Raw genomic sequence first — 23,636 nt, forward strand, 5'->3', positions numbered from 1 at the left:
AAATTAATTAATTTTTTATATTTATATAATAGTAGATTTTTTATTTATCTCTAATATTATTAAACGATTATAATATATATTTTAATAAAAAAATAAATATTATATGTATAAATATAGTTTTTTTTTAATTATTTTTAATTTTACTTTTTAATTTTAGACTTTAAAGGCGGTAAATACTAGTAAATAAAGTAATAATATAATAGTAAAAATTAGATTATATTTAATAAAGTAAGGTTTTAAAGCTTAAAAAGTAAAAATAATAAAAGTCTTATTAAGCTTTAGAATTATAAATACTAGTTAAAGTCTATTACGATATTAAAAATACTATCTTTAGATAGTATAATATAAAAATAATTTACTACTTTTTTTCTTTAATTTTCTTATTATTTATTTATTTTTTACTTTACGTTTTATCTACTTTAACGTATCTCTTCGTTCGGCGCGATTTACTATTATATCTACCGTTATATCTACCTATTATACTGATTAGGCTTAAGATTAGGGCTAGTATAGTATTATTCTTAAATATTAAGTTTTTTAGCTAATAGATAAGCGACGATAAAAATCCGGTTACGTATAGTAGACGTAGCGGTAGATATAGTAGTAAATCGCGCCGAACGAAGAGATAGTTACTACGACCGATTATTCTAGATATTTACCCGACGTTTTTCTCTTCGTTAATAAGTATTTTAAAAACTAATATAAAAAACTAGGTATCTCGATAATTTACCGATTAAGGTACCCTAGGTTATAAGATTCGTAATCTTCGCGCTAGCTGTCGGCTATCTCATCCGTACCATAGATTCGAGTTTTCCTCGAGCTCACCTCCTAAAAATCTTATCGAAGCTTACCTCTTAGCTAAGGAAATAAACGCCATGGTAGTATACGCTAAGAGAATGAATTCAGCAAGCGGTAAGTCGCCGGGGAGGTGGCTCCGGATCTGTGGTGTGGATGAAGATAAGAGAGGCTGCTGTAGAGCGCGCACAGACGGACGGGCCGTGTTTAGTGGAGCGAGCGTTAGGACTCGACACGCGGTCTGCATCAGCGGATGGAGGCAGGCGAGCACGGACAGCATGTTCACAAGTTTGAGCGGAGCAGGGGCCAGAAAGAGCGGTTGGGAGACAGGCGATGAAAGTGGGCGGCGCGTGTTTCGGAAAGGCTGGCTCGTGTGGCGCATGAGCGCAGCGAATGGCAGGGGCGGGGCGACAGGGGGCGGCGCCGGCGCGGCGACAGGCGACAGGCGACAGGCGACAAGCGACAAGCGACAAGCGACAAGCGACAGGTGACAGGCGACGGGCGACGGGCGACAGGCGACGGGCGACGCGCGACAGGTGGCGGGCGACGAGGCCGAGAGCGTGCATGAAGAAGTGACGGCACCCAGCTATATGAGGATGTACGGCGGCTTGGTGGGCGGTGGGGTGGCGGGCGGCGAGTCGCGGGCGCACAGATAGGCAGGCGCAGGCGGGAGCCGTTTGCAGGCTGGGGAGCGCTGCAGCTCGTGCAGTTCGGGCATGGCGCGTGTCATTCAGCCGCCTGGGCGATCAATTGCGGGCTAGCGCAGGGGCCTCGCACGCGTCCCTGGCAGCACGACGACGAGAGATTGCAAGGCAGCGGAATTTTGATCACCTCTCCAGCCGGCCCCTGGCCCGGCCGACTCGCTGCGCGCGGTCCTTGAAACCGCCCGCCGTCCTCCCCAAGCCCGGCCGCGACCTCGACTCGACCTCGACCCGACCTCGACCTGCCATCTCGCATCTAGCCCACCCGCCGCCGCGCTACCGCCTGCCACAACCACCGGCGCAGTCGAGACCCAAGCCGCAATTGCCCGCGCTGCGTTTTATCAACCCGCCCTTGCGCCTTCTGCCGCCGCGACTGTCCTCGTCCGTCACCTTCCAGCGCGCTGCACAGCCTCCTGTCGCAGAGTGGCAGCGTCCCCCGTCTGCCTCGTCTGCCCGTGGAACCGCTGTCCGCCAGCCCGCAATGTCGCCCCACGACGAGAAGACGACCTTTGGCGTCACCATCACCCGTCCGCTGACGCCCGAGTCGCTGCATCAGCCGCCTGCCGACGCCAACGTGCCCGCCGCCGCCGTGCCCGCCCTCAGGAGCCCGCCGTCGACCGACAGCCACCTCTCTGCCGGCGCCGCGCTGGCCTCGCCCACGTACCGCACCAATGATCCCTTCAGCCCCTTCTACCAGCACCCGGAGAGCCGCTCGCACCTCGAAGTCGACCGCAGCAAGAACGACCTCGAGTCCGGCCTGCTCAACGTCGGCGTCCCCAATGGCGTCCCGCTGTCGGCCGCGACGACGCAGACGCAGCCCAAGGTCAGCATGGACGGCCGCGTCAAGGAGTGCACCGTCTGGCCGACCAAGCAGACGCTGCAGCACAAGGCGCGGGCCGCCAAGGCACAGCGCCGGACCTGCCAGTGCTGGGGCCGCCTGACCAAGAAGCAGAAGATCATGGTCGAGGTGCTAATCGGCCTGACCGTCGTCGCGCTTGCCGTCGGCCTGAGCGTGGGCATCTCGCGAGCTGTTGGTGGCGGCGTCTGGGCCGGCACCGGGCAGAGCACCACCATTCCTAAGGACGGTTCCTGATGAAGCATCAAACGAGAACGACTGGTGGGCAGCCTGCCTGCCCGTGCCCACGTGCGTCGCTGACCGCCGCAGTGCTGCTCCTCTAGACTCGCGCTTCTGCCACTTCTCCAGCTTTGCACTCGATCTCCAACCCGCAGCCATCAGCACGCACCCCCCTCCCCCTCGGACACGGGCTCCCTCGCGCCTCCAGCTCTCGGCACCGACGCATTGGATGACCTCATGCCACGCACCGGCGTCGTCTCCGGCCGCCCAGCTTGTTTCCTGTTGCCATGGCTTGCGCTTCTTCCAAGTTTCTTTTGCTGTTATGTTAGTCTTGCTCACCGTCTCTACTTTTCATAGAAGACTCTGTTTGGCGTTGGCTGGCGTTTATTCTTCGGGTGCGCTCACGCAGCGAGGAAGTCTTACAGGCGTTAGTAATGGTTGGCGTGGAACTGTACTGAAAAACCCGAGCAAAAGACGCGGTACATATACCCATATGATCCTTGGGGCTCGACAAGGACTGTAAATTTCCGTCACACCCGGCTCTCCCTTTCTTCTTCTTCTTCTTCTTCTCCTTCTTCTTCTTCTTTGCCCTTCCCTCTACGTTGAGTTGGCCCCGGTGTCAGAGGCCATGCTGCTGCTGGACCGGCGGGCTTGCCTGGCCTGCGCCGTGACGGGCGAGAGCATGCGAGACGGACTAGCGGGCGACTTTTTCTCCATATATTTTCTGCCGCACTTGACTAGCCGGTGCGCAGGGGCGCAACGCGCTGGGCCATTTTCTTTGGCTGCACCGTAAATATTCCAATTGCTCACGATCCATTTGGCCACCGCTACCGCCCTGTCCGTGAGAGTGTCGACTTCTTCTGGCGACGGTGGCCGAGGCGCATGGCTGACAGGCGCGCGGCACCACAACCCGGCGACTGAGCGGTTGGAGCTCGCAGGCGGCAAGGCTGAAACGCAATGGAAGCCAAGAATACTCAAGCGCTACGTCACGGCTTAAGCGCTCGCGCGCAGGCCTTTCACCGGAGACGGACAACCACACATTCGGCGGCAACACAAACAACACCGGACAGCACCCACGTGGGGCTGCCGGCAGAGCCCGCTGTCAGCTCGGCGCGCGGCTGGCGGGTGTGGTGGATATCTAGACATGTACCTCCACGCGCCAACACCATCGCATCTCTACTCAACCTCCCTCGATTCCGCCCAGACTTCTCTCTCCGTCGCTGCTTCGTACAGCCAGCCGCATTGCTTGACCATGGCCCGGCTTCGCCTCAAGTTGCTGCTCCTCTCAGCGTTGCTCACACGGCCTACGCAATCAACAACAACAACAACTCTTCGGCACACGTCAACAATCACCATCGTGCAAACGATTCATGCCTCGGCCGCGACGGCGACGGCATCAGCCACGACCGACGAGCATTCCTACACGGATGACGGCGTTTTCAAGAGCACTGTGCTGAACATCTCCAACACCGTGCGCCAGAACTACAACGCCAGCGCGCTGTTGTGGAACAACACGCTCGCAGACTACGCGCAAGCCTGGTCCGAAGGCTGCCGGTTCGAACACTCGGTGTGCTGCTTCGCCTCCCTCACACCGTGCACACAGACTGACGCAGGCGAACCCAGAATGGGCCATACGGCGAGAACCTGGCGGCAACCTATCCCTCGGCTGCGGACGCCGTCACGGCTTGGGCCAACGAGTCGCAGCACTTCACCTTCGCGGACCCAGGCTTCAGCGAAGGCACGGGCCACTTCTCGCAGATGGTGTGGAAAGGCACGGCGGCAATGGGCTGCGGGAGGACCAACTGCGGCAGCGTGGACGAGGGAGGAGACGGCGACGACGCCGACGCCGACGGCTGGTATGTCGTGTGCAGCTACTGGCCCCGAGGAAATGTGCTCGGCCAGTTCGCTGCAAACGTCGACGCGGCGGTGGACGGGAGTGGGAGTTCTTGGGACGAAGAGGGCATGATAGCGAAGAGCAAGAGCGGCGTGGCAAGGGCCGACGTGCGGAGGGGGCTGCTGGGGGTGCAGCTGCTGGCGCTGGCAAGCTGGGCGGCGCTGGCATGAGGGGCGAGGCGACGGCGTTCAACTGAGTGGGATGCGAAGCACGCCGACCATGGCATTTGGATCAGCAGCGTGGATGGCCGACTCCGGAGGACGAGGCAGGAATCAGCCGAACGGTGGTGATGGTGTTGCCGCTTGGAGTTTCGGGACAGGCATCTACGCGACAGCGTAACCGGACCGGATCAGAGTGGGCCGCATGACGTGCCGCCGCAGTGGTCGAGGTCGTCGTTGCCAACGACTACGGCGGCGGGCCGATGGTGCAGGCTGCTGAGTAGCTGCGCGGGCCGGGCTGCGTGTCGTCGTCGACATGGACACTTCTTGGCCCGATGCCGCTCTCGAAGCCATCTATGCTCTTGGCCACGCTCCACTGCGCAGCTTACCTGAGCCCACCACTTCCGGCCGGTGGCCCTCGCACGTGGTCTTGGCCGCAAACCGGTCCGTTGCCGGTCCGGGAGATCGCCATCGTCGCCTGCGAGTCCTCCGTTGCCTGGCCGAGCCATGGGACCCTCTCCGGGACAAGAGACACCCTCTGGCCCCAGCCCCCAGCCCCCAGCCTTGAGTATCCGCTGCTCGGCCGCTTAGATAGAGAGAACACCATGCTGGCTGGTTTCCGCAGCGTCAGTCCGAGAAGAACCGTGATCATCGTTGCTCAGCGCTTTCCCCGTTGAACCCACCCTTCTAGGCTGGTGCAGTCTGCGAGCTGGACCCAGCCCTACCCAGAATGGTCCGCCGCCATCGAGAGCTCGCCGATGCCGCCCGTGGTGCTATCCACCCAACCTCAGCCAGCGGGTATAAAGGTCGCGTTGCTGGACAGGATGAACCCCTTCACCATCGTCTCTCCTCCAGCACTCCCTGGCAAGCTGCTCTCCGACAGTATGCGCTGCTTCTTCCTCACCTCTCCTCTTGTCTCCCTGGCAATGGCCAGTCCTCTGGCAGCGAGATCCTACGACTACATCGTTGTCGGAGGTGGTGCCGGAGGGCTCGTCGTGGCCAACCGTCTGTCAGAGACCGATGCTTCCGTGCTCGTCATCGAGGCTGGCGGTTCGGCCTTTGACAATCCCAATGTGACGGCACCGGATGGATATGGACTGGCGCTGAACACCGCGCTCGACTGGTCTTACCCATCCGTGGCCCAGAGAGGGGGCTCCGCCCACGCCATGCATGCCGGAAAGGTGCTCGGCGGGTCGACTGCAATCAACGGTACTTTCTCCGACGGCTCCGAAGCCTTCGCCTAGCTAATCCGGCACTCAGGCATGTCGTTCACGCGCGCTGCAGCCTCCCAGATCGATGCCTGGGAGCAGATTGGCAACAGCGGATGGAACTGGCAGAGCATGTGGCAGTATTACCTCAAAAGCGAGCAGTATCAGGCCCCTGGAGTTGATCAGCTTCGTGGAGGAGCCGCGTACGAGTCCTCTTTCCATAGCACCCGTGGCGACTTGAAGGTAGGCTATCCTAAGGAACAGGCTATCGATGATTTCCTCGCGCCCTTGAACGCATCCTACCAGGAGCTCGGCATTCCCTATTCGCCAGACGTTAGTGGAGGCGATATGCATGGGTTCAACGTTTTCCCCATGATGATTGATGTGGCTGAAAACGTCCGCTCTGACGCGGCTCGTTCCTACTATCTTCCTTTCCGATCGAGACCCAACTTGCACGTCTGGTACAACACCTCTGTCACTCGCCTCGTCTGGGGAGGTGATGACAGCGCCGGCAATGCTGTTGCGACTGGTGTCGAGGCCGCTAGTGTGGACGGCACAGCCTTGACTATCACCGCGAAGAAGGAGGTCGTGGTCGCCGCCGGAGCACTAAGGACCCCCGCCATTCTTGAGCTGTCGGGAGTCGGAAACCCTCAGTAAGCCGTCGACTGCATTTCCTCTCTTCTTGAACCGTGCTGTTTACCACCCCACAGTGTCCTCTCCCAAGCCAACGTTACGACCAAGATAGCCCTACCAGGCGTGGGCGAGAACCTCATCGACCAAGTCAACACCGGCATGTACTATGCGACTCCAAACAACAAGACCTACGCAGGCCTCGCCAATTACCTGTCCTACCCGAACGTCACGGACATCTATGGTGCCGAAGCCGCCTTGAGCCTTGCATCGTCGGTGCGCAGCGCTCTGCCGACCTGGGCAGCCCAGATCGCAGCGCAGAACAACAACGCTACCAATGCCTCGACTCTCCTCTCGCTGCTCGAGGTTCAGCATTCGCTTCTGTTCGATGCTCAGGTCCCCGTTGCCGAAATCCTCCATGTTCCGGCTGAGCACTTTGGCTCCGAGTTCTGGGGCACGCTTCCTTTCTCTCGAGGAAACATTCACATTGTCTCTCCCGACCCCAGCACATCCGCTGCCATCAATCCGAAATACATGATGTTCGACTTCGATCTCGATGTCCAGGTTGGCATCGCCAAATTCTTCCGCAAGCTGTTTGCCGCCGATAGCCTGTCCCGGCTCGCGGGCGAGGAGCTCCAGCCGGGCACCGCGACCGTTGCAGAAGGCGCCGCCGACGACGATTGGGCTGCTTGGATCCTGCAGAACTGGCGGCCCAATTTCCACGTCCTGAGCACCGCCATCATGATGCCGCGCGAGATGGGTGGAGTTGTCAGCGACCGGCTGAAGGTTTACGGCACAAAGAATGTGAGAGTCGTCGATGGCAGTGTTCTGCCCTTCCAAGTCTGTGGGCACATCACCAGTACCATCTACGCTATCGCAGAGCGCGCCAGCGACCTCATAAAGGAAGATGCTGGCTTTCAATGAGGTATTCCCGTGACTTTGATATCGAGCCGTGTTGAATCTCCTTTCGTCATAGATAGCCATAGGCTATGCAGAGTCTCGTATTGGATTTAGGCGCTGATTATAGACTGGTCTGGGCATGTATAGAAGGACTTGAAAAGTGTTTTGTAGACAACACCTGGCATTGGGTCAGCCGCAGAAAGCTTGTGAAAACAGTAGAATAAAGTCTCTTTCAATCATATACCTGCCAGCGTTCTCCAGCCATCTAAGGGTGGTATTAATGCTACAATAGGAGCGAGCCCTAGAGAGATACGTCATGTTTTTCAGACCATCCACCCTCGGAAAGAATCTTTGCTCCCTTCAAAAAGGGCCGGGGTGCAGCCTTGGGGTGGAGTACAAGCCAATTCGATATACTGCCGTAACTCCTGTTTTTGCCCGAGCCTCTCGAATTCCATCGACAAAATCGGGGAGCACTGTCTGAAATGAGTGCCGCAGGCAGGAAGTCTAGAACAAACTCGGCGAGAAGCAAAACACAAGACTAGCCTCGACTATTCGGAACCGAGAGCCGTCGACGAGTGGCCGCTTGATATTGAGATGGCATCAACTGGATCTTCGCCAACGCATGCCTCGTGACCCGTAGCTATAGAAGATTCTTTGCCGGCTGTAGTGAGGTCTGGTTCATGTACATGCCCACTCTCGTGGTATATGGTTCCGTTCGCATCTGCAGCGGCAGCGTCAATTGCCGACATTTTGATGACAAACTCACGCTGCAATTCCTTCAGCCAGTTTCCTAAGGTTTCTCTTTCCATGGCGCCGCTCTGCGCTTGCAAGAGATGTTCTTTGACAGTAAGTAGCAACCTCCGACGGCGTTCCCGGAGGACAGTTGCTGATGCCGTCTCTTGGCCTTGGAGCCGTTGCTCCAGCTTTGTGGCGACTACGCCCGCATGATCGAGAACTTTGGAGGGGAGAGGCACGACCCGCGCAAGGGCAAGCCCATAATGTTGTTCTCCAACGGGGCCTTCCGCGATCTTATAGAGCATGTTCATGACCCCCTCCTCGACGCTCGTATCTACGGCAAGATGCAGATTCACGACGCCATTTCTTTCGCCCATGATCTTGGCAAGTTCCCGGAAATGCGTGGCGAACCAGACGAAAGCGCGACTGTCGACGAGAGCTTCGGCAATTGCAAGGGCGATAGCAAGTCCATCGCGAGTGCTGGTTCCACGGCCCAGTTCGTCGATTATGGCTATACTGTCCCTACTGATGTTCCGCAGGATGAACGCCGCCTCCCTCATCTCAGCGGCAAAGGTGGAAACATTGGCTTCGATGTTGTCGTCAAGCGAGACTCTGGCGAAAAGCTGCCGTCGTATGGGCATCGATGCATACTGCGCGGGAACAAACATCCCAATCTGCGTCATGACAGCCATGAGAGCAACAGCCCGGATGTAGGTGCTCTTGCCGCTCATGTTGCAGCCCGTGATGACTTGGAATCGCTTTTGCTGTGTGGCATAAAAGTCATTTGGGACAAACTTCGACGGTTGCAGCCCCTCTCGAATTGGATGACGACCTGCCTTGACAGCAAGAGTGTCGGTTAAGGCTGGGCGAGTGTACTCTTGGCTCGTGACGAGTTGCGCGAATGCCGATAGCATATCAAGCATAGCGATGCTCTCGCCAACGCGGTAGAGGATTGCCACGGATCCCCGAATTTCGACGATCAAATCCTGAATGGATCTATTGCTCAAGCAAATCACCTCGTTGTGCGCGTCGACGATCTTCTGGTTCCGCTTCATGAGCTCGATAGTCTGACACTCGTTGATGCCTTTTCTCTTGTGCACGTTCGTGAACACAGGCGGTAAAGTGCGGCCCTCCAGATCTGCAGCGCTGAGCTGGATGTAGAACTGGCGCGCCGGATCAAATTTGATCGTAAGGCTAAGACCATGCGTTTCTCAAGCAGACGTTAGCGAGATATGGGTCGATTTGGGAAGCTCTTACCGCTGAGCTCGTTGACTAGTTGATATGCATCCTCGGTAGCTTCTCTGTATGCTTGGCGGGCCACATCGAGGAGGCCGCTGACCCCGGCCTGTTTAACGTTAGGTTCCCCCGTTGGGCCTTGGGGATTCGGCGTGTCCGACCTTTACCGCATAGATGTGCTGGTTCCTCAGGTCCAGCGGCCTCCTGGCGAACATTGTGTCTTCATTGATTACGGAATCGATCAGGACTTGGATGGGGTCGATGAGGTTGGGATGGCAGAACTTGAAGCGTCAGCTTGAAAAATCAAACTGGGACATGAACACTCACCGCCTGAATCTCGCAAAGGATCGCGCTTCTAGTTCCGGTCAATGCTTTGTAGATGGGCCGAATCGACACGACGAATTGCTTGAGCATGATGACATGGTTGATGGCTTGCTCCATGGTTTGCACCGAAGGCTTCGTAGGAAGCAGAATAAGCTGAGCGAACGAATGAGCACCCGCCACAGATACGAGGAGAAAGCACAAACCGCAGACAAGATCTTGTCGACATCCAGGAATCCTTTAAGTGCTGGTGGCTGTCAGCTGGTTTTGCTCCCCCCGAGGGTCCATGTAAACGCGCCTTGCCTCACGGCGAAGAAGAGGTCCTCCTTGCTAGACATCTCCTCCAACGCATCGTATCGATTGATTAGCGTCTCCTCGGTTGTGAGCGGCTGGAGGATGTTGCTGCGCAGTAGCCTCGCGCCCATCGGAGTCAACGTTTCGTTCAACAAGCCGAACAAGCAGTGTCGAGACTTTGGGTTCTCAAGGTTCTGAATGAGCTCCAGGGCACGGATCGTTGGGACGTCAATTATCATGGACCCCTCTGAGGGCTCGTATTTGATTTTCAGGGAATGGGGCGGGAAAGTCACGCCGTGGCCCAGCTCGACATACTTCATGACCTGGGTCCGTTAGCGCGAGATGACGGCCTCCAGCAGACGAAAGGTGTACGGCAGCAAAGCAGCAGACGCAGAAGTAGTTGCCATCGAGCGACAACTTGATAGCCTCGACGTCATCCGCGAAGGCTAGTTGCTGGATATACTCGGTTCCGGCCGTCTCGGCCCAGTACCTGCGGTCAAGCAGGGCGATCTGGCTGTCGATGCCTTGCAGGTTCTCCTCGATGATGGAGAAGAGCTTGGACTTGGGATCGGCAGCAGTGGAGACGATGAGGATCTCGCTGGGCGCGTAGACCTGCAGCTTGTGGACGGTGCGCACGTAGGTCTGGCTGTCGCAGATCTGACAGAGCACTGCTTGGACCGCGTCAAGGTTCACGATAGCGAGGCCAACGGTGGGAGAAATGCCGCGAGACTCGCTGACCGCACACACGACGTGCTGGACCCCGATTCCAGCACCGCTGGTTGTTGCTGTGGCCGGTCTGCGCTGAGCGCGCTGGCCGGTCCGCGGGCGCGAGGCTGTCGTGAAGGTTGTAGACGCGTGCGTCGCCATGGCCGGTTGGGTGTCTCACGTCACACATTGGTGGGTAAGTTCCGGGCGGGGGACGGAGAGTGGGACGGGTTCGCACGCAGAGCAGCAGCCGCCGCCGAAGACGTGGCCGCCCGCCTCGTCGACGGCTGGTCCGTGCGTGTAGGGCTGAGAATTGTCGCGGCCAGCGACCAAAAAAAGTTCACCGCAGCGCCCCACGTCCAACGATACTCCGCCCGCGCCTCTGCCTCCGGCCCCCCTCCGCCCAGCCACCGTTTTGCGTCGCAGTCGCCCGAGCCATACTCGAACATCATGGCGACCGTTCCTCCGCCGCCTAGCAAACGCCAGAAGACGGCAGCGGCAGCCCGCGCTCGCGAACAGGCAGAGGTTCCCTCAATTCCCTCAGGCAGCGTCCGCGTCAGATTCGTCGACCAGGCTACCGGACAATCTGGCGACCTCCCGGTTGTGTCCGTCCCTCTCGGACAGGCCCAGGTCAAAAATCTCGAAACCCTGCTCAACACGCTGCAGGGCAACGAGGACGCCAGGGACCGCCTTCCGTACCGCTTCTTTTACGCCGGCCAGGGTGGGCAGGACATAAAGGAGGGCGAACGAGGCGAGGCGTTGGGAGATGGCGCTGACTTATGGAACGCCCTGATCAAGGATGGCAAGGCCACCACTGAGGAGGAGATCGTTCTGGCCTATGCACCCCAGGCTGTCTTCAAGGTGCGAGCTGTCTCGCGGTGCGCGGCCGCGATAACTGGCCACGGTCAACCCATCCTGGCCACCCAATTCTCCCCGCAGAGTAGCTCGCGCATGGTCAGTGGTAGTGGAGACGGCACGGCGCGGATCTGGGACTGCGACACGAACACCCCCGCACACACTCTGAAGGGCCACACGAGCTGGGTGCTGGTCGTTACCTGGTCACCTGCTGGAGACCTCATTGCCACGGGCTCCATGGACAATACCGTGCGGCTGTGGAGTCCGAAGACCGGCGAGCCGCTGGGAGGTGCTATGAAGGGCCATACCAAATGGGTGACCAGTCTGGCGTGGGAGCCCTACCATCTGCAAGAACCGGGCCGCCCACGGATCGCCTCTTCCTCCAAGGATGCTACCGTGCGCATCTGGGATGTCGTGGCGAGAAAGTCAGACATCGTCCTCTCTGGACACAAGGGCACTGTTAGCTGTGTCAAATGGGGAGGTACAGGCCTGCTGTATACTGCGTCACACGACAAAACAATCAAGGTATGGAATGCCGCGGACGGCACTCTCAGGCACACCTTGAACGCCCATGCCCACTGGGTGAATCATCTGGCCCTGTCCACCGACTTCGTCCTTCGCACCGCATACCACGAGCATGGCCCGCACGACAAGCCTTCCTCCGAGGAGGAGCGATTGGCGTTTGCGAGGAGGCGCTTTGAGAAGGCTGCCACCCTCTCTGGCAGGGTTGTGGAACGCCTGGTCTCCGCTAGCGACGATTTCACCATGTACCTATGGGAACCTTCTTCGAGCACAAAGCCACTTGCAAGGCTACAAGGCCACCAAAAGCAGGTCAATCATGTCACTTTCTCGCCCGATGGACTGTACATTGCCTCTGCAGCATTTGACAATCATGTGAAGCTATGGAACGCAAATACCGGGGCGTTCATTACGACCCTGCGCGGACACGTCGCACCCGTCTACCAGTGTTGTTTTAGCCCAGACAGTCGATTGTTGGTTAGTGCTAGCAAAGACACTACTTTGAAGGCCTGGGATGTGAGGACCGGCAAAATTGCAAACGATTTGCCTGGCCACCAGGATGAGGTCTATGCGGTTGACTGGAGTCCGGACGGAAGGGGGGTGGGCAGTGGAGGAAAAGATAAGGCAGTGAGGATCTGGAGACATTAGTCCTCTATGAGTTCAATGAGCACAACATGTGAAGCATACTGATCTTCTGAAAGCATGACGACAGGAGCCCTGTTGACCAATCCCGTTGGAATTATAGACACTTCTGCTGCACCTCACTAAGACGAGAAACAATATTTCATTGACTTTTGTTTACATGTAAACCTAGTACGCTAGTAGACCAATTGTCTCTGAAACAGAGCCCTAAGTGTAGTCAATTTATAGTTACAACGAGACCACGTCTAGGGCGGCACAGGCCCTCTAAGGCGTAAGAGTGCACGGCACATGCGCTCATTTCTTCTCGTCGTGAAACTGATGGCGGATGGCTTGGGCAATCTTGCGGTCTTTCGCCTGCTCCCAGGCGCTCTCGTCGCTTTGGGTTCCTTGCCTAAGGACGTGCTCTTGGAATGCGTCGATGGCTGCAATAACAATAGTTAGTAAGAGATAAATGATGAGACGAACTAGTCGAAATCAACACGGGGCGGCGTGATTGATCAAAATATCAGCTTACACTTATCGAGAAAACCCTCCTGTTCCTCTGCTTTGCGGCCGCCACCCATCTTCTCATTGAGATGATCCTTCATCTTGTCGAAGGTGCCCTTCTCCTCCTCCTCTCTCCTGCGGCGCTCCTCCTCAGCAGCCTTGCCGGTGATCTTGTCGAGGAAGCTGGGCTTTTCCTCTTCGGACTTGCTATGACGACGGCTCCTAGAACCTCTCGACCGAGACCTGCTGTGGCCACGACTCGTTGGTTCCTTCTCGCCATCTTTACCGGTGAACTTGTCGAGGAAGCTGTGCTTATCCTCCTCTTCCGACTTGCTGGGGCGACGGCTCCTAGAGTTTCTCGATCCAGATCTGCTGTGGCCACGGCTCCTTGACCCCTTCTCCTCATCCTCCTTGCCGGTCAACTTGTCGAGGAAGCTACGCCTCTCCTCCGCAGGGGGATGGCTCGGGCGACGCTCCTTGGTCTCTTCGTCGTCATGATCCTTGTGCCTAAGCTTGTCGAAGAAGCTTTCGTTTTCGCGCTTTTCCCTCTCTACCCTCTCGCGTTCGAGGCGCTCCTCTTCCTCTCTGCGACGGCGTTCGGCCTCACGCTTCCTCTCCTCGTCTTTTCCGGTCAGCTTATCAAAGAAGCTGGCCTTCTCTTCCTTCTCCTCTTCCTTGTAGCGGCGGTTCTCGGCCTCGGGGGACTCATGCTTGTCGCCTTCGCCGTGGCCGGTGAGCTTGCTCAAGAAGCCGCCCTCCTTCTTCTCTTCACGTTCGGCGGCGGGGTGGTGTTTGGCAGCATCGTGGGAGTCGTGGCTGTCCCGGTCTTCGCGGCCATCGTCCTTGGCGGAGAACTTGTCGAAGAAACGCTTCTTCTCCTCCTTCTCCTGTTCAGTCTGGGTGGAGGTGCTCTCGTACTGAGGCTTGTCCTCATCGTCGTGCTTGAGCTTGTGAATGAAGTCCATTGCGAAGTAGACGTGTGCAAAAATGTAGGATGTGAGGAAGACGGGTTACTGGCAGTGGGCGCAGGTGTGGACGGTGGGAGGTGTCTGGGAAAGGATGGTGGTGAGGAGTGGGAGGAGCAGGTCAGGGAGCGAGCGAGGCGTTGAAAGTTAAGTAGACGGCGGCCTACCAAAGACCGTGACGTGGCGCCGCGAGTAATTCGGGGAGCGCTGGCGGCATCGTAGCTTCCCCATGTCTTGCACGGCGAGTGGACGCGAAGGCGGCTTGGCGGAAGCTCGGGGTGGCAGTGCAGAGCGGAGAGGGGCAGCTGAGCGGAGGTCTGGACGACGAAAGTGGAGCCACATTGAGCGGTGCGGACTGCGGACGCTGGTGGGCTGGCGGTGAGCAGCATGCAGGTGGCCGTCAGGGCCACGGCGGGGCGAGTGACAGTGCGCTAGCCCCGCATCGGCTAGAGCCAGACCCTGAGTGCCTGGGTGTCTGAGTCGCGAGATGCGCACGCAGTCCCGTGCGCCGCTCATCGCATGCGCCCCGAGCGGCGCCGTCATGATGTCGGACGACCGCCCAACAACTTTTCCGCCGCCTTCAAGTCGCCGCCCGCTCCCGCTGCTGCTGCCCGGCTGCGCCATGTCGCCCATCCCCGTCACCGTCATCACCGGCTTCCTCGGCTCCGGCAAGACCACGCTGATCCTCAACCTGCTCGCCCAGCTGCCGCCCGACTACAAGCTCGCCTTGCTGAAGAACGAGTTCGGCGATGTCGCTATCGACTCCCAGCTCGCCGCTTCCCAGGCCATCTCGGGCGTCCAGGAGCTCCTGAACGGCTGCATCTGCTGCAACCTGACCGGCCAGCTCGGCGATGCTCTCGAAACCCTCCGCACCACTGCCCGGCCCGACCGCATCGTCATCGAGACGAGCGGCAGCGCCTTCCCCGCAACCCTGGCCATGGAGGTAAACCGCATCTCTCGCGAAACCGGCGCCTTCGTGCTAGACGGCGTCATGAGCGTCGTCGACGTCGAGAACTGGCAGGGCTACGAAGACACCAGCTACAGCGCCAAGGTGCAGGCCCAGTACACCGATCTCATCGTGCTGAACAAGTGCGAGCTCGTCAGCGAGCGTCGCGTCGAAGACGTGGAAGATAAGATCCGGGACCTCGAACTCGACGTCCCCACTCCCATCGTCAAGAGCGCCAAGGGCCGCGTGGACAAAGACATTGTCTTCGGCTTGGACGCGAAGCTGGCCCACGCTGATGCTCATTCCTTGCACCATGAGCATGACCACAACCACTCGAATGAAGTAGAGGTACTCTCCGTCACCATGTCCGCCGCGAGCGGGCCTCACAGCGTTGATTTGGAGAAACTCGAAGCTTTGCTTAGGGACTCCTCTAAGGACGAGATCTATCGTATAAAAGCCGTTCTCCACACATCTTCAGCCCCCAAATCCTCGGATGGCCAGCCTGCCAGCCTCCCCAGCGCTTTGGACGGCAATGGTAGGTATATCCTAAACTGGGCATTCGGGCGGTGGACCTTCTCTGCTGTTTCCATCGCGTCCCCACAGGGGACTCCGGCTTCCTCAGGCAGTGCCACGCCTGCGCCAACAGACTCGGGCGTCTCTACGCCGCAGAAGAATTCTGCGGAGCCGACCCTGCGGATGACCATAATTACTGCGCGTTACGAGTCCAGCAAATGGAAAAAGCGTATCGAATCAGGAGAGTTCCTCGCCCTGGAGGGCGGCGAGCCTGCACAGCTTAAAGTGGAGAAGGTTGTGTAGGTCCGGTATGTGCATTTGAGCACGAGAAAGTTGCCCGCAGCGGGGAGGGCCAACCTGAGAAGCACGCCGAATTGTTCTGACAAGCAGTTTCTCGCATAGACCAATCTTGCTTAAAGGTAGCGAAGATCGCGTATGAAATGAAGACCATGTAGATACTTGTAGAATAGACATCAAGGGTATGGCAACGGAGTTTGGTAGGGGCGGCTCTTTTCTCAATCCTTATTATCTTGTTGTCTAGGTGCATTTACTCCGCCCGCGAATAGAATTTGTTCCTGAACTCCGTACCCGATATTGAGGGTGACATGCGGTTCAGACTGGCGCATCGCGCTTACCGGGTACGGTCCAGTTCGGCAGCTCTGCAATGGAGGCGATGCTGGGGTTCTACTACTCCATTCACAACATGAATAGCGGTTAGTGCGGTGTAGGCGTTTGATGCTGGTTTTGGCTCGCGCCTATTTGTACTAATCGTAGCTGTATCGCTGTCATTGAATCCCTATATATCAGCCGCACCTTCAGTGACTCCTCTTATCTACAGCAGTCGCAACAACGGCCCTCCTCTTCAGTGTACCGCGGTTTTGGCACGCGGGCCAACAAGCTTGCTGTGATTGGTGCCAGTTGGCTAAGTGCAGTCCGAATCACTCAGGTGCGAGACCTGCTCGGCTTTTGGGAGCCGCGTACCGGACCAGCATTGTTTACCACCTATAGATTCCAGCGCCTTTGCCGCGCACAATAGCCCCTGGAATGAGCCATATCCAGTGCCATGGCGGGAAGACTACTCAATAGGTGGATCACTGAACTTCCTCTAATCAAATGGCTCTCTCACATCGAGACACGGATTCACCGTAAGCGGCAAGTCGATTTGCTGTTAGTTTTCTATTACGGCCAATCCCTTTCAATTCGGCGTGTAGAAGCCTCTTCCGTTTGCATGGCCATCAAAGTCTGCAACAAACTATTCTTGAATGAAGCACTACCACCGCCGGCATAGCCGGGTGTAGTAACATCGGCTCCTGTCTGAGCTTACAAACCGACTGAATGCTAGACCTTGGTACTAGCACCCCCTAGCACAGCCCCGCCGCCATCCGAAAGAAGACGAATAGCCTTCCTGAAACATTCGGGTACTGGACGCAAACTGGCTGGTTCAACAGAGTGAATTAGACGTGGAGGTAAAATGAGCCTCGATCACGGCCAGTGATGCTAGTTATGGCCCGGCAACTCACTGTCGCTCGGGCATGCTTCACAACTGTTGTTATCGTGTTTCGTTCCGAAGGCTCAAATTACAGGATATATGCCCACCTGGTCTCTGTGCCTACACGTGGATAGGCGATTCGCGATTCGCGAAACCGAGCACGAGCTCTACACGGTCCCAATTTGCCAGCACTCTTTGAAGGGACCAAGGCCGATTTGGAAAGAGCTGTGATACCTGAAACGAATATCGGACATGTCTTTGCACCGACCCATCACCCATTCATACTTTTCTTCGATATCCGCTCCTTCTCGTCCACTCCTTCCTCCAAGATGGGATACAGAGTTTACAACTAGTCGTCGTCCTTTTCTTCTTCTTCTTTTTTTTTTTTTTGGCGCCAGTAGCTTGCTTCACCTGGCGCAGCCTTTCTGGAAGCGGACGTGGTATTTCATACCTGTGGCGGGTGAGGTGCTGGGCCAAGGCGCAAGATGACTGTGCCACGCGCGTGCTGCCCAAGCTCGAGGCTGACAGCCCGACGCGCATTTATATCGCCCACGAGCGCAGTTCGCCGCTGATCCCGCCGCCCCGCAATATGTGTCTGGTCAAGGTCCACGAGGAGCCGGATGGCGCGGTGCCGTACCGCGTCTCGACCCGGCGCCGCTCGCACTACTCGTCCTACTCGCCCCCGCGCTCCGCCAGGCTGTCACGCACCATCGTCGACGACCGCCGCCCGCCGTCGGCCGTGTCGCACCGTGTCGAGCGCACCAGCACCAGGCTGACGGCCGTCGACGCCGCCCCACCCAAGGCCATCCCGCCGCCCCAGCCCGTTCCCGTCTTCGTGAAGCCGCCGCCATCGCCGCCGCCGGCGCCGCCGGCGCCGCCCGCGCCCGCGAGCCCGTCGCCCGCCCACCACCTGGTCGAGGTCTCGCCGGCCTCCAGCCGCACCAGCCTCAGCGAGAGCGACTATATCGTCCGCGAGCACGAGGTCCACCGCCACCGCACCACCGAGTACTCGCCCGCGCGCTCGTCCGTGACGGACCACTCGCCCCGCTACGAGACGTGCGTGGTGCCCGCGCTCCCTGCATGGCCGAGACGTGCTGACATGGGCGCAGCTTCAGGTACATCGAGCCGCCCGACGAGCACCGGCATCGGCACCCGCGCCACGACAGCTGGTCGCGGTCGAGGGAGCGCAGCGCGAGCAGGGACCGGCGCAGCCATTACGACGACGACCCGCGCGAGAGCTACCGCTCGACGCGCATCGAGGTCAGCAGCTCGCGGCGGCCGCGCGAGTACTGGCGATAGTGTATCTAGACAGACGTGCGTGTTTATCAAAGTGCATCAGTGAGGCGTGCGTGTGCAGCCCGTGCAGCAGTGTCGGCGTGTCGGCGTGTCGGCGTGTCGGCGTGTCGGCATGCCGGGCCAGCCCGAGCAGTGACCACCGCGGCACGACCTACCTACCTATGACACCTGCCTCGAGGCCGGTGCGAGCAGCCAGCACAAGAGCCCAGAGCCCAGAGCCCAGAGCCCAGAACCCAGAACCCAGAACCCGCAGCCCGCAGCCCAAAGCCTCACCACTCCGACTCTCCTCCCACCACCACCCCGGGATGCGCCGTCGTCCGCAGCGCCGCCTCCGCCCACCTCCTCGTCGTCTCCCCCGCCGCCCCTCGCCCTAGTCCTGCCGCCCGACCATGTCCTCCCGCATCCGCGTGCTGATTCGAGACTACCCCCACCGCTCCATTGCCCTCGCGACCGACTCGCATGTGCTCGTCTTCCGCCACACACCCACCGCCGCCGACCGCGCTGCCAATGGCCTCTACCCCGGCTCCGGCAACGTCTCGCAGACGTCCGTTTCCAGCGGCGGCGCTGCCGGCCAGCCGCCGCGCTGCATGGTCGAGTTCTCCGACGTGCACTCGACCGACCTGAGTGACTACAGGAACTTCTCGGCCCAGCCCGTGCACGGCACCCTGGGCCTCATCACCGTCAACAACGACGTCTTCCTCTGCGTCGTCAGCGCCGCCTCGCGCGCCGCCACCGTGCGCCCGGGCGAAACGGTGCAGAAGATACTGGCCGTCGACTTCCGTACCCCTCTCCTCCCCCGCGCCTCCCGCCCCGGCCCCAGCTGATCGCGCTCCAGACTGCCTCAACCGCACCGACTACGACCATATCCTGTACGATGAGATCAACCCCTACTCGACCGACACGGTGGACGAGGAAGGCTTCGAGCAGGGCTATGGCCGGAGGGAACCCATGCTCGAGCATCCTTGCATGGCCCTGAAGAAGCTGCTGAGCAGCGGCACCTTCTACTACAGCTCCGACTTTGACCTTACCCGCCGCATGCAGGACCGCTCCTACGACGAGTCCACCGTGGTCCTCGACAGCCTGGATGCCGGCTTTCTGTGGAACTCGTATATGATCCAGCCGCTGGTGAACTTCCGCTCCCGTTTGTCGCACGCAGAGAAGGACGCGCTGGACGCCTCTGGCATCCTGACCTCTGCGATACGCGGCTTCGCCTCCACGTTCAACATACCGGCAGCCTCGTCGCCAGCACGAACCAGCCGCACCGGCTTGCCGTCCACCATGACGCTCATATCGAGGCTGTCGTGTAGAAGGGCCGGCACTCGTTTCAATGCCAGAGGTATGGACGATGATGGAAACGTCGCCAACTTCGTCGAGACCGAGACCGTATTTTGGACCCCGGATGGCGTGTGCTTCAGCTACGTTCAAGTCCGTGGCAGCGTTCCCATTTTCTGGGAACAGCAGCCGGGCCTGCTCCCGGGACAGCAGAAGGTTTCCATCACCCGTTCCCCAGAAGCCACCCAGCCGGCATTTGACAAGCACATGGAGAACCTGGAGCTTGCTTACGGTGCCGTCCATGTCGTGAACCTCCTGAGCGCCGAGAAGTCGAGTGAGGTTGAAATCAGTGACCGCTACCGCTACCACATTCGAAACTGCTCGTTAAATAACAACTCGGACAGCGGCGGCAACACCAGGGGCCATGAGCTGTTGAAGTTGACAGAGTATGACTTCCACGCCGAAACAAGAGGCCCAGCCGGCTACGAAGCGGCCAGCATGATCTCGCGCTACGTCCGTGATTCTACTGAGGGCTTTGCCTACTATTTGGGCGAGGAGATGGAAGAGCGTCCCAAGACGGCCGAAGGCGAAGATCAGATCTACCGGCAATCAACAACCGTACTCCAGCAGGAAGGCGTGTTTCGCACCAACTGTCTAGACTGTCTGGATCGCACAAATCTTGTGCAGACCATCATTAGCCGAATGGCTGTCGAGGTCTTCTTGGGCGGTCGTGGTGATCGCGCCACGGCTGATTTCTGGAACCGACATGGCACTTTGTGGGCCGATAACGGTGATGTACGTCTTGAACAGGGCCTCCAGCGTAGGATCCAGATTAATCGATTCATATCAGGCTCTCTCCAAAATTTACGCAGGCACGGGTGCTCTAAAATCGTCCTTCACAAGATCCGGGAAGATGTCCCTGGCTGGCGCCATTGCTGACGCCCGGAAAAGCGCACAACGCATGTACATCAATAACTTTGCAGACAAAGGCCGCCAAAACACGATAGATATGCTGCTGGTATGCGCTCGATGTCTCCTAGCGTGAGGAGGGCTCGCTTACAACTCGAACAGGGTCGGTTGATGGGGCAAGCTCCCGTCCACCTGTTTGATCCAATTAATGACTATGTGACGAGTGAGCTGAGCAGAAGGTACTGTTGTCTCTGCAATCTGCCTCGCCTGGTCGCTGACATTGAGCCAGAGCAAGTGAGTTCTCTTCGGAAAAGCCCATATACATATGGGCGGGCACATTCAACCTCAACGGTAAAACCGAAGGAATCAACTCGGACCTCTCTCCCTGGTTAACGCCTCCGGTCGAGCCATCACAGCGATTTCCCGAAATTGTTGCTGTTGGCTTTCAAGAGATCGTGGAGCTTAGCCCCCAACAAATCATGTCAACGGACCCGGCCCGCAGACAACAGTGGGAAGCTGCCGTGAAGAGGACTCTGAACGACCACGCTCAGACGCACGGTCAGGAAGAGTACGTGTCCCTTCGAGGAGGACAGCTTGTTGGGGCATCTCTGTCTGTCTTCGTCAGAGCTAGCATCCTGAAATACATCAAAAACGTCGAGGGAAGTTTAAAGAAGGTAGGATCCGCCCCTTCACGCCGTACCTGGTTATGATCGCTGATCACATCGACTTAAGACCGGTATGTCCGGGATAGCTGGGAACAAAGGAGCTGTGGCTATTCGTATGGAGTTCGCAAATACGTCCATATGTTTCGTGACCGCACACCTGGCAGCCGGTTTCGCCAACTACGACGAACGCAACCGCGACTACAGGACCATCAGTCACGGCCTTAGATTCCAGAGAAATCGGTCCATCGAGGACCATGACACTGTCATTTGGCTCGGCGATTTCAATTACCGCGTTGGACTTAACAATGAGAAAGTCAGGAAGCTCGTCGAGGTGGGCGACCTGGAGACGCTATACGAAAATGATCAGGTAAATTAGTGCATCGTGACGCAGAAGAATTTTTCTGCTGACAGCCGACGCAGCTCAACCTGCAGATGGTCGCAGGCTTGACATTCCCCTTCTACTCGGAAGCCAGGATCACCTTCCCGCCAACTTACAAGTATGATGTTGGGACAGATATCTACGACACATCGTAAGACCATAGACCTTTCTCCAACTGAGACCTAGGACTGATAGCGTGTAGGGAGAAGGCCCGCATCCCGGCGTGGTGTGACCGCGTCCTGCGCAAAGGTGATAACCTGAGACAAATTAACTACAATACCGCTCCTTTGAAGTTCTCGGATCACCGTCCTGTATACGCTACCTTCCTTTGCATCATCACCATGATCGATGAGAAGAGAAAAGAACAGCTGAGCAGAGACCTCTATCAGCAGCGTAAAGGTGTTGTCGGAGACTCAACTGCTGCCGGTCATGCAGATGATTCAGATGAAGAAGATCTGCTCGGCTACGACTCGATCGACCCTACGCTGCCACCGGCCAGTTCCGATCGCCGCAAATGGTGGCTTGACAATGGACAGCCTGCCCAATCCATGCTCCACTCTCCGGGCGAGGACTTTGTCGTCAACCCCAACCGCCCGTCAAACCCCTGGGTACCTTCGGAAGAACCAGACTGGGTCAAGGTCGCGCCGCAAAGCAACAACGTCCAACGTCACCCCAGCGATGCCCAGTCAACCACGAGTGTCCGCCGCAAGCTTCCGCCGCCGCTGGAACCTACCCGTGTGAGTAGCCCTGTGTCCTCGATCAAGAGCATGCCTGCAGGTCAGGTACCGGCATTGCCTCCCCGGCGTGCGGCAACAGGTGGCCTCGACAGCGGAGCTGATCGAGACCTGGTCGGCATCAACCGTTCACCCTCCAGCGCCTCTACAGGCTCTTCCAACTCAATCAAAAGGAAGCCTGCACCGCCCGTGCCGAAGAAGCCATCTGTTCTCGCGAGTGCCACTTCGCCGAAAGCGGAGAAGAAGCAACAGCCTCCGCTACTTCCTCCGCCGCGAAGAGTCACGACCACCACCCAGCCAGTCAGCGCGAGCGTGGCGAACCAAGCGCACGCACCACCCTCTTTGCCACCGAGACGAGGAACTGGCACATCGACAGGCAGCCAAGGCGGGCTGCTGGATGGGGGAGACGAGGAAATGCAGGGACTGAAGAGCTGGGAGGTGTTGCGACCAGGCTGAGAGTGCCGCATAAGCATGGAAAGCGAGAACTTGTGGCTCAGGACAACTGCACATAGTATAGTGATATAGATGAGTAGATGAGGACGGCTTGCTCGTGTGCCCTCTAATAGTCGGACCGGACCAAAGCCATTGCTGGCTTAGGGCGTACAACCCCAACTACCTAGCAGCAGTGCTATCAGTATGGCTTGCCGCCTCATGCGCTAACCGACCCAACATAACCACTCCGGCGCAATTTCTAGGGGACCAGTGTTTACGTAGTAGGAGGCTACTATTGTAGTGTCCCAAGCCGACACGGATGGGGGGCTTACTAGTCGTTTCCCACGTGCACAAGTGGGGGCGCAGTAGCTCAAACAGACTACCCGTTCGAAGGTGTCAGTCTACCACTCATTTGCCGCCATCCGCGCCATCAAATGCTAAGCGGCGCATCGCGCACATCGCAGTTCACTGGTTAATATCCCTATCTGCGGCCTTTTTTCTTCACGCATCACGCTAGTGTTTTGGGAGGTGGAGAGCGGTAAGTTGTGAGGCGGGGTGAAGGCCGATTTGGTGGGGCTTGGATGTTGTTCCCTGCAATGGCCGGCAGGGGAGCGGGGAGGAGGAGGTTCTCTACACGCCAGAGAGCCTGATCATCGGGTTCTCGATCTCCATTGACACGTTATTAGACGATGTCCATGCAGATCTTGTTACTAAGATGTACTGACGCCACTCGGCCCGTACGTAAGTCGTGCACCTAATCTGCCTTTTCCCCTCCTGCAAGAATGCTGCTCCCTTGCGCACGCCATTCCATGGCCCGCCCGCCCATGAGACACTCGATCTCGTGACAAAGCCGTGGGTGCTTTCCGGCCGCTAGCTAGCATC

At 57.8% G+C, this 23,636-nt stretch overlaps 9 protein-coding genes across 9 annotated transcripts; 7 read left to right on the top strand and 2 right to left on the bottom strand.

Annotated features, from left to right (window-relative positions):
* Positions 1-1,977: 1,977 nt before the first annotated feature.
* Positions 1,978-2,589, top strand: BKCO1_360001 (uncharacterized protein; the record flags this gene model as incomplete). The annotated part of the gene is made up of 1 exon (XM_020274851.1): positions 1,978-2,589. One exon carries the CDS (start codon positions 1,978-1,980, stop codon positions 2,587-2,589), a length of 612 nt encoding a protein of 203 aa, XP_020128967.1.
* Positions 2,590-3,823: 1,234 nt separating this feature from the next.
* Positions 3,824-4,635, top strand: BKCO1_360002 (extracellular scp domain protein; the record flags this gene model as incomplete). Its single annotated transcript, XM_020274886.1, has 2 exons — positions 3,824-4,138; positions 4,195-4,635. 2 exons carry the CDS (start codon positions 3,824-3,826, stop codon positions 4,633-4,635), a joined length of 756 nt encoding a protein of 251 aa, XP_020128960.1.
* Positions 4,636-5,381: 746 nt separating this feature from the next.
* BKCO1_360003 (glucose oxidase) lies at positions 5,382-7,385 on the top strand (the record flags this gene model as incomplete). The annotated part of the gene is made up of 3 exons (XM_020274897.1): positions 5,382-5,832; positions 5,884-6,484; positions 6,542-7,385. The coding sequence occupies 3 exons, from the start codon at positions 5,382-5,384 to the stop codon at positions 7,383-7,385; spliced, it is 1,896 nt and encodes a 631-aa protein (XP_020128959.1).
* Positions 7,386-7,909: 524 nt separating this feature from the next.
* Positions 7,910-10,814, bottom strand: BKCO1_360004 (dna mismatch repair protein msh4; the record flags this gene model as incomplete). Its single annotated transcript, XM_020274908.1, has 7 exons — positions 7,910-9,306; positions 9,354-9,441; positions 9,494-9,613; positions 9,660-9,809; positions 9,860-9,900; positions 9,952-10,270; positions 10,320-10,814. The coding sequence occupies 7 exons, from the start codon at positions 10,812-10,814 to the stop codon at positions 7,910-7,912; spliced, it is 2,610 nt and encodes an 869-aa protein (XP_020128962.1).
* A 288-nt stretch (positions 10,815-11,102) lies between these two features.
* On the top strand, positions 11,103-12,674 carry BKCO1_360005 (wd repeat protein; the record flags this gene model as incomplete). The annotated part of the gene is made up of 1 exon (XM_020274919.1): positions 11,103-12,674. The coding sequence occupies one exon, from the start codon at positions 11,103-11,105 to the stop codon at positions 12,672-12,674; it is 1,572 nt and encodes a 523-aa protein (XP_020128961.1).
* A 288-nt stretch (positions 12,675-12,962) lies between these two features.
* Positions 12,963-14,119, bottom strand: BKCO1_360006 (uncharacterized protein; the record flags this gene model as incomplete). The annotated part of the gene is made up of 2 exons (XM_020274930.1): positions 12,963-13,090; positions 13,183-14,119. 2 exons carry the CDS (start codon positions 14,117-14,119, stop codon positions 12,963-12,965), a joined length of 1,065 nt encoding a protein of 354 aa, XP_020128964.1.
* A 544-nt stretch (positions 14,120-14,663) lies between these two features.
* On the top strand, positions 14,664-15,881 carry BKCO1_360007 (uncharacterized protein; the record flags this gene model as incomplete). The annotated part of the gene is made up of 1 exon (XM_020274941.1): positions 14,664-15,881. The coding sequence occupies one exon, from the start codon at positions 14,664-14,666 to the stop codon at positions 15,879-15,881; it is 1,218 nt and encodes a 405-aa protein (XP_020128963.1).
* A 1,775-nt stretch (positions 15,882-17,656) lies between these two features.
* BKCO1_360008 (uncharacterized protein) lies at positions 17,657-18,366 on the top strand (the record flags this gene model as incomplete). Its single annotated transcript, XM_020274952.1, has 2 exons — positions 17,657-18,123; positions 18,177-18,366. 2 exons carry the CDS (start codon positions 17,657-17,659, stop codon positions 18,364-18,366), a joined length of 657 nt encoding a protein of 218 aa, XP_020128966.1.
* A 386-nt stretch (positions 18,367-18,752) lies between these two features.
* On the top strand, positions 18,753-22,778 carry BKCO1_360009 (phosphoinositide phosphatase; the record flags this gene model as incomplete). Its single annotated transcript, XM_020274963.1, has 8 exons — positions 18,753-19,143; positions 19,199-20,430; positions 20,486-20,653; positions 20,707-20,783; positions 20,834-21,218; positions 21,277-21,576; positions 21,630-21,739; positions 21,791-22,778. 8 exons carry the CDS (start codon positions 18,753-18,755, stop codon positions 22,776-22,778), a joined length of 3,651 nt encoding a protein of 1,216 aa, XP_020128965.1.
* Between the last annotated feature and the right edge of the window lie 858 nt (positions 22,779-23,636).

The sequence above is a fragment of the Diplodia corticola genome (genome assembly GCF_001883845.1).
Source record: "Diplodia corticola strain CBS 112549 chromosome Unknown scaffold36, whole genome shotgun sequence".
Taxonomy (NCBI): Eukaryota; Fungi; Ascomycota; class Dothideomycetes; order Botryosphaeriales; family Botryosphaeriaceae; genus Diplodia; species Diplodia corticola.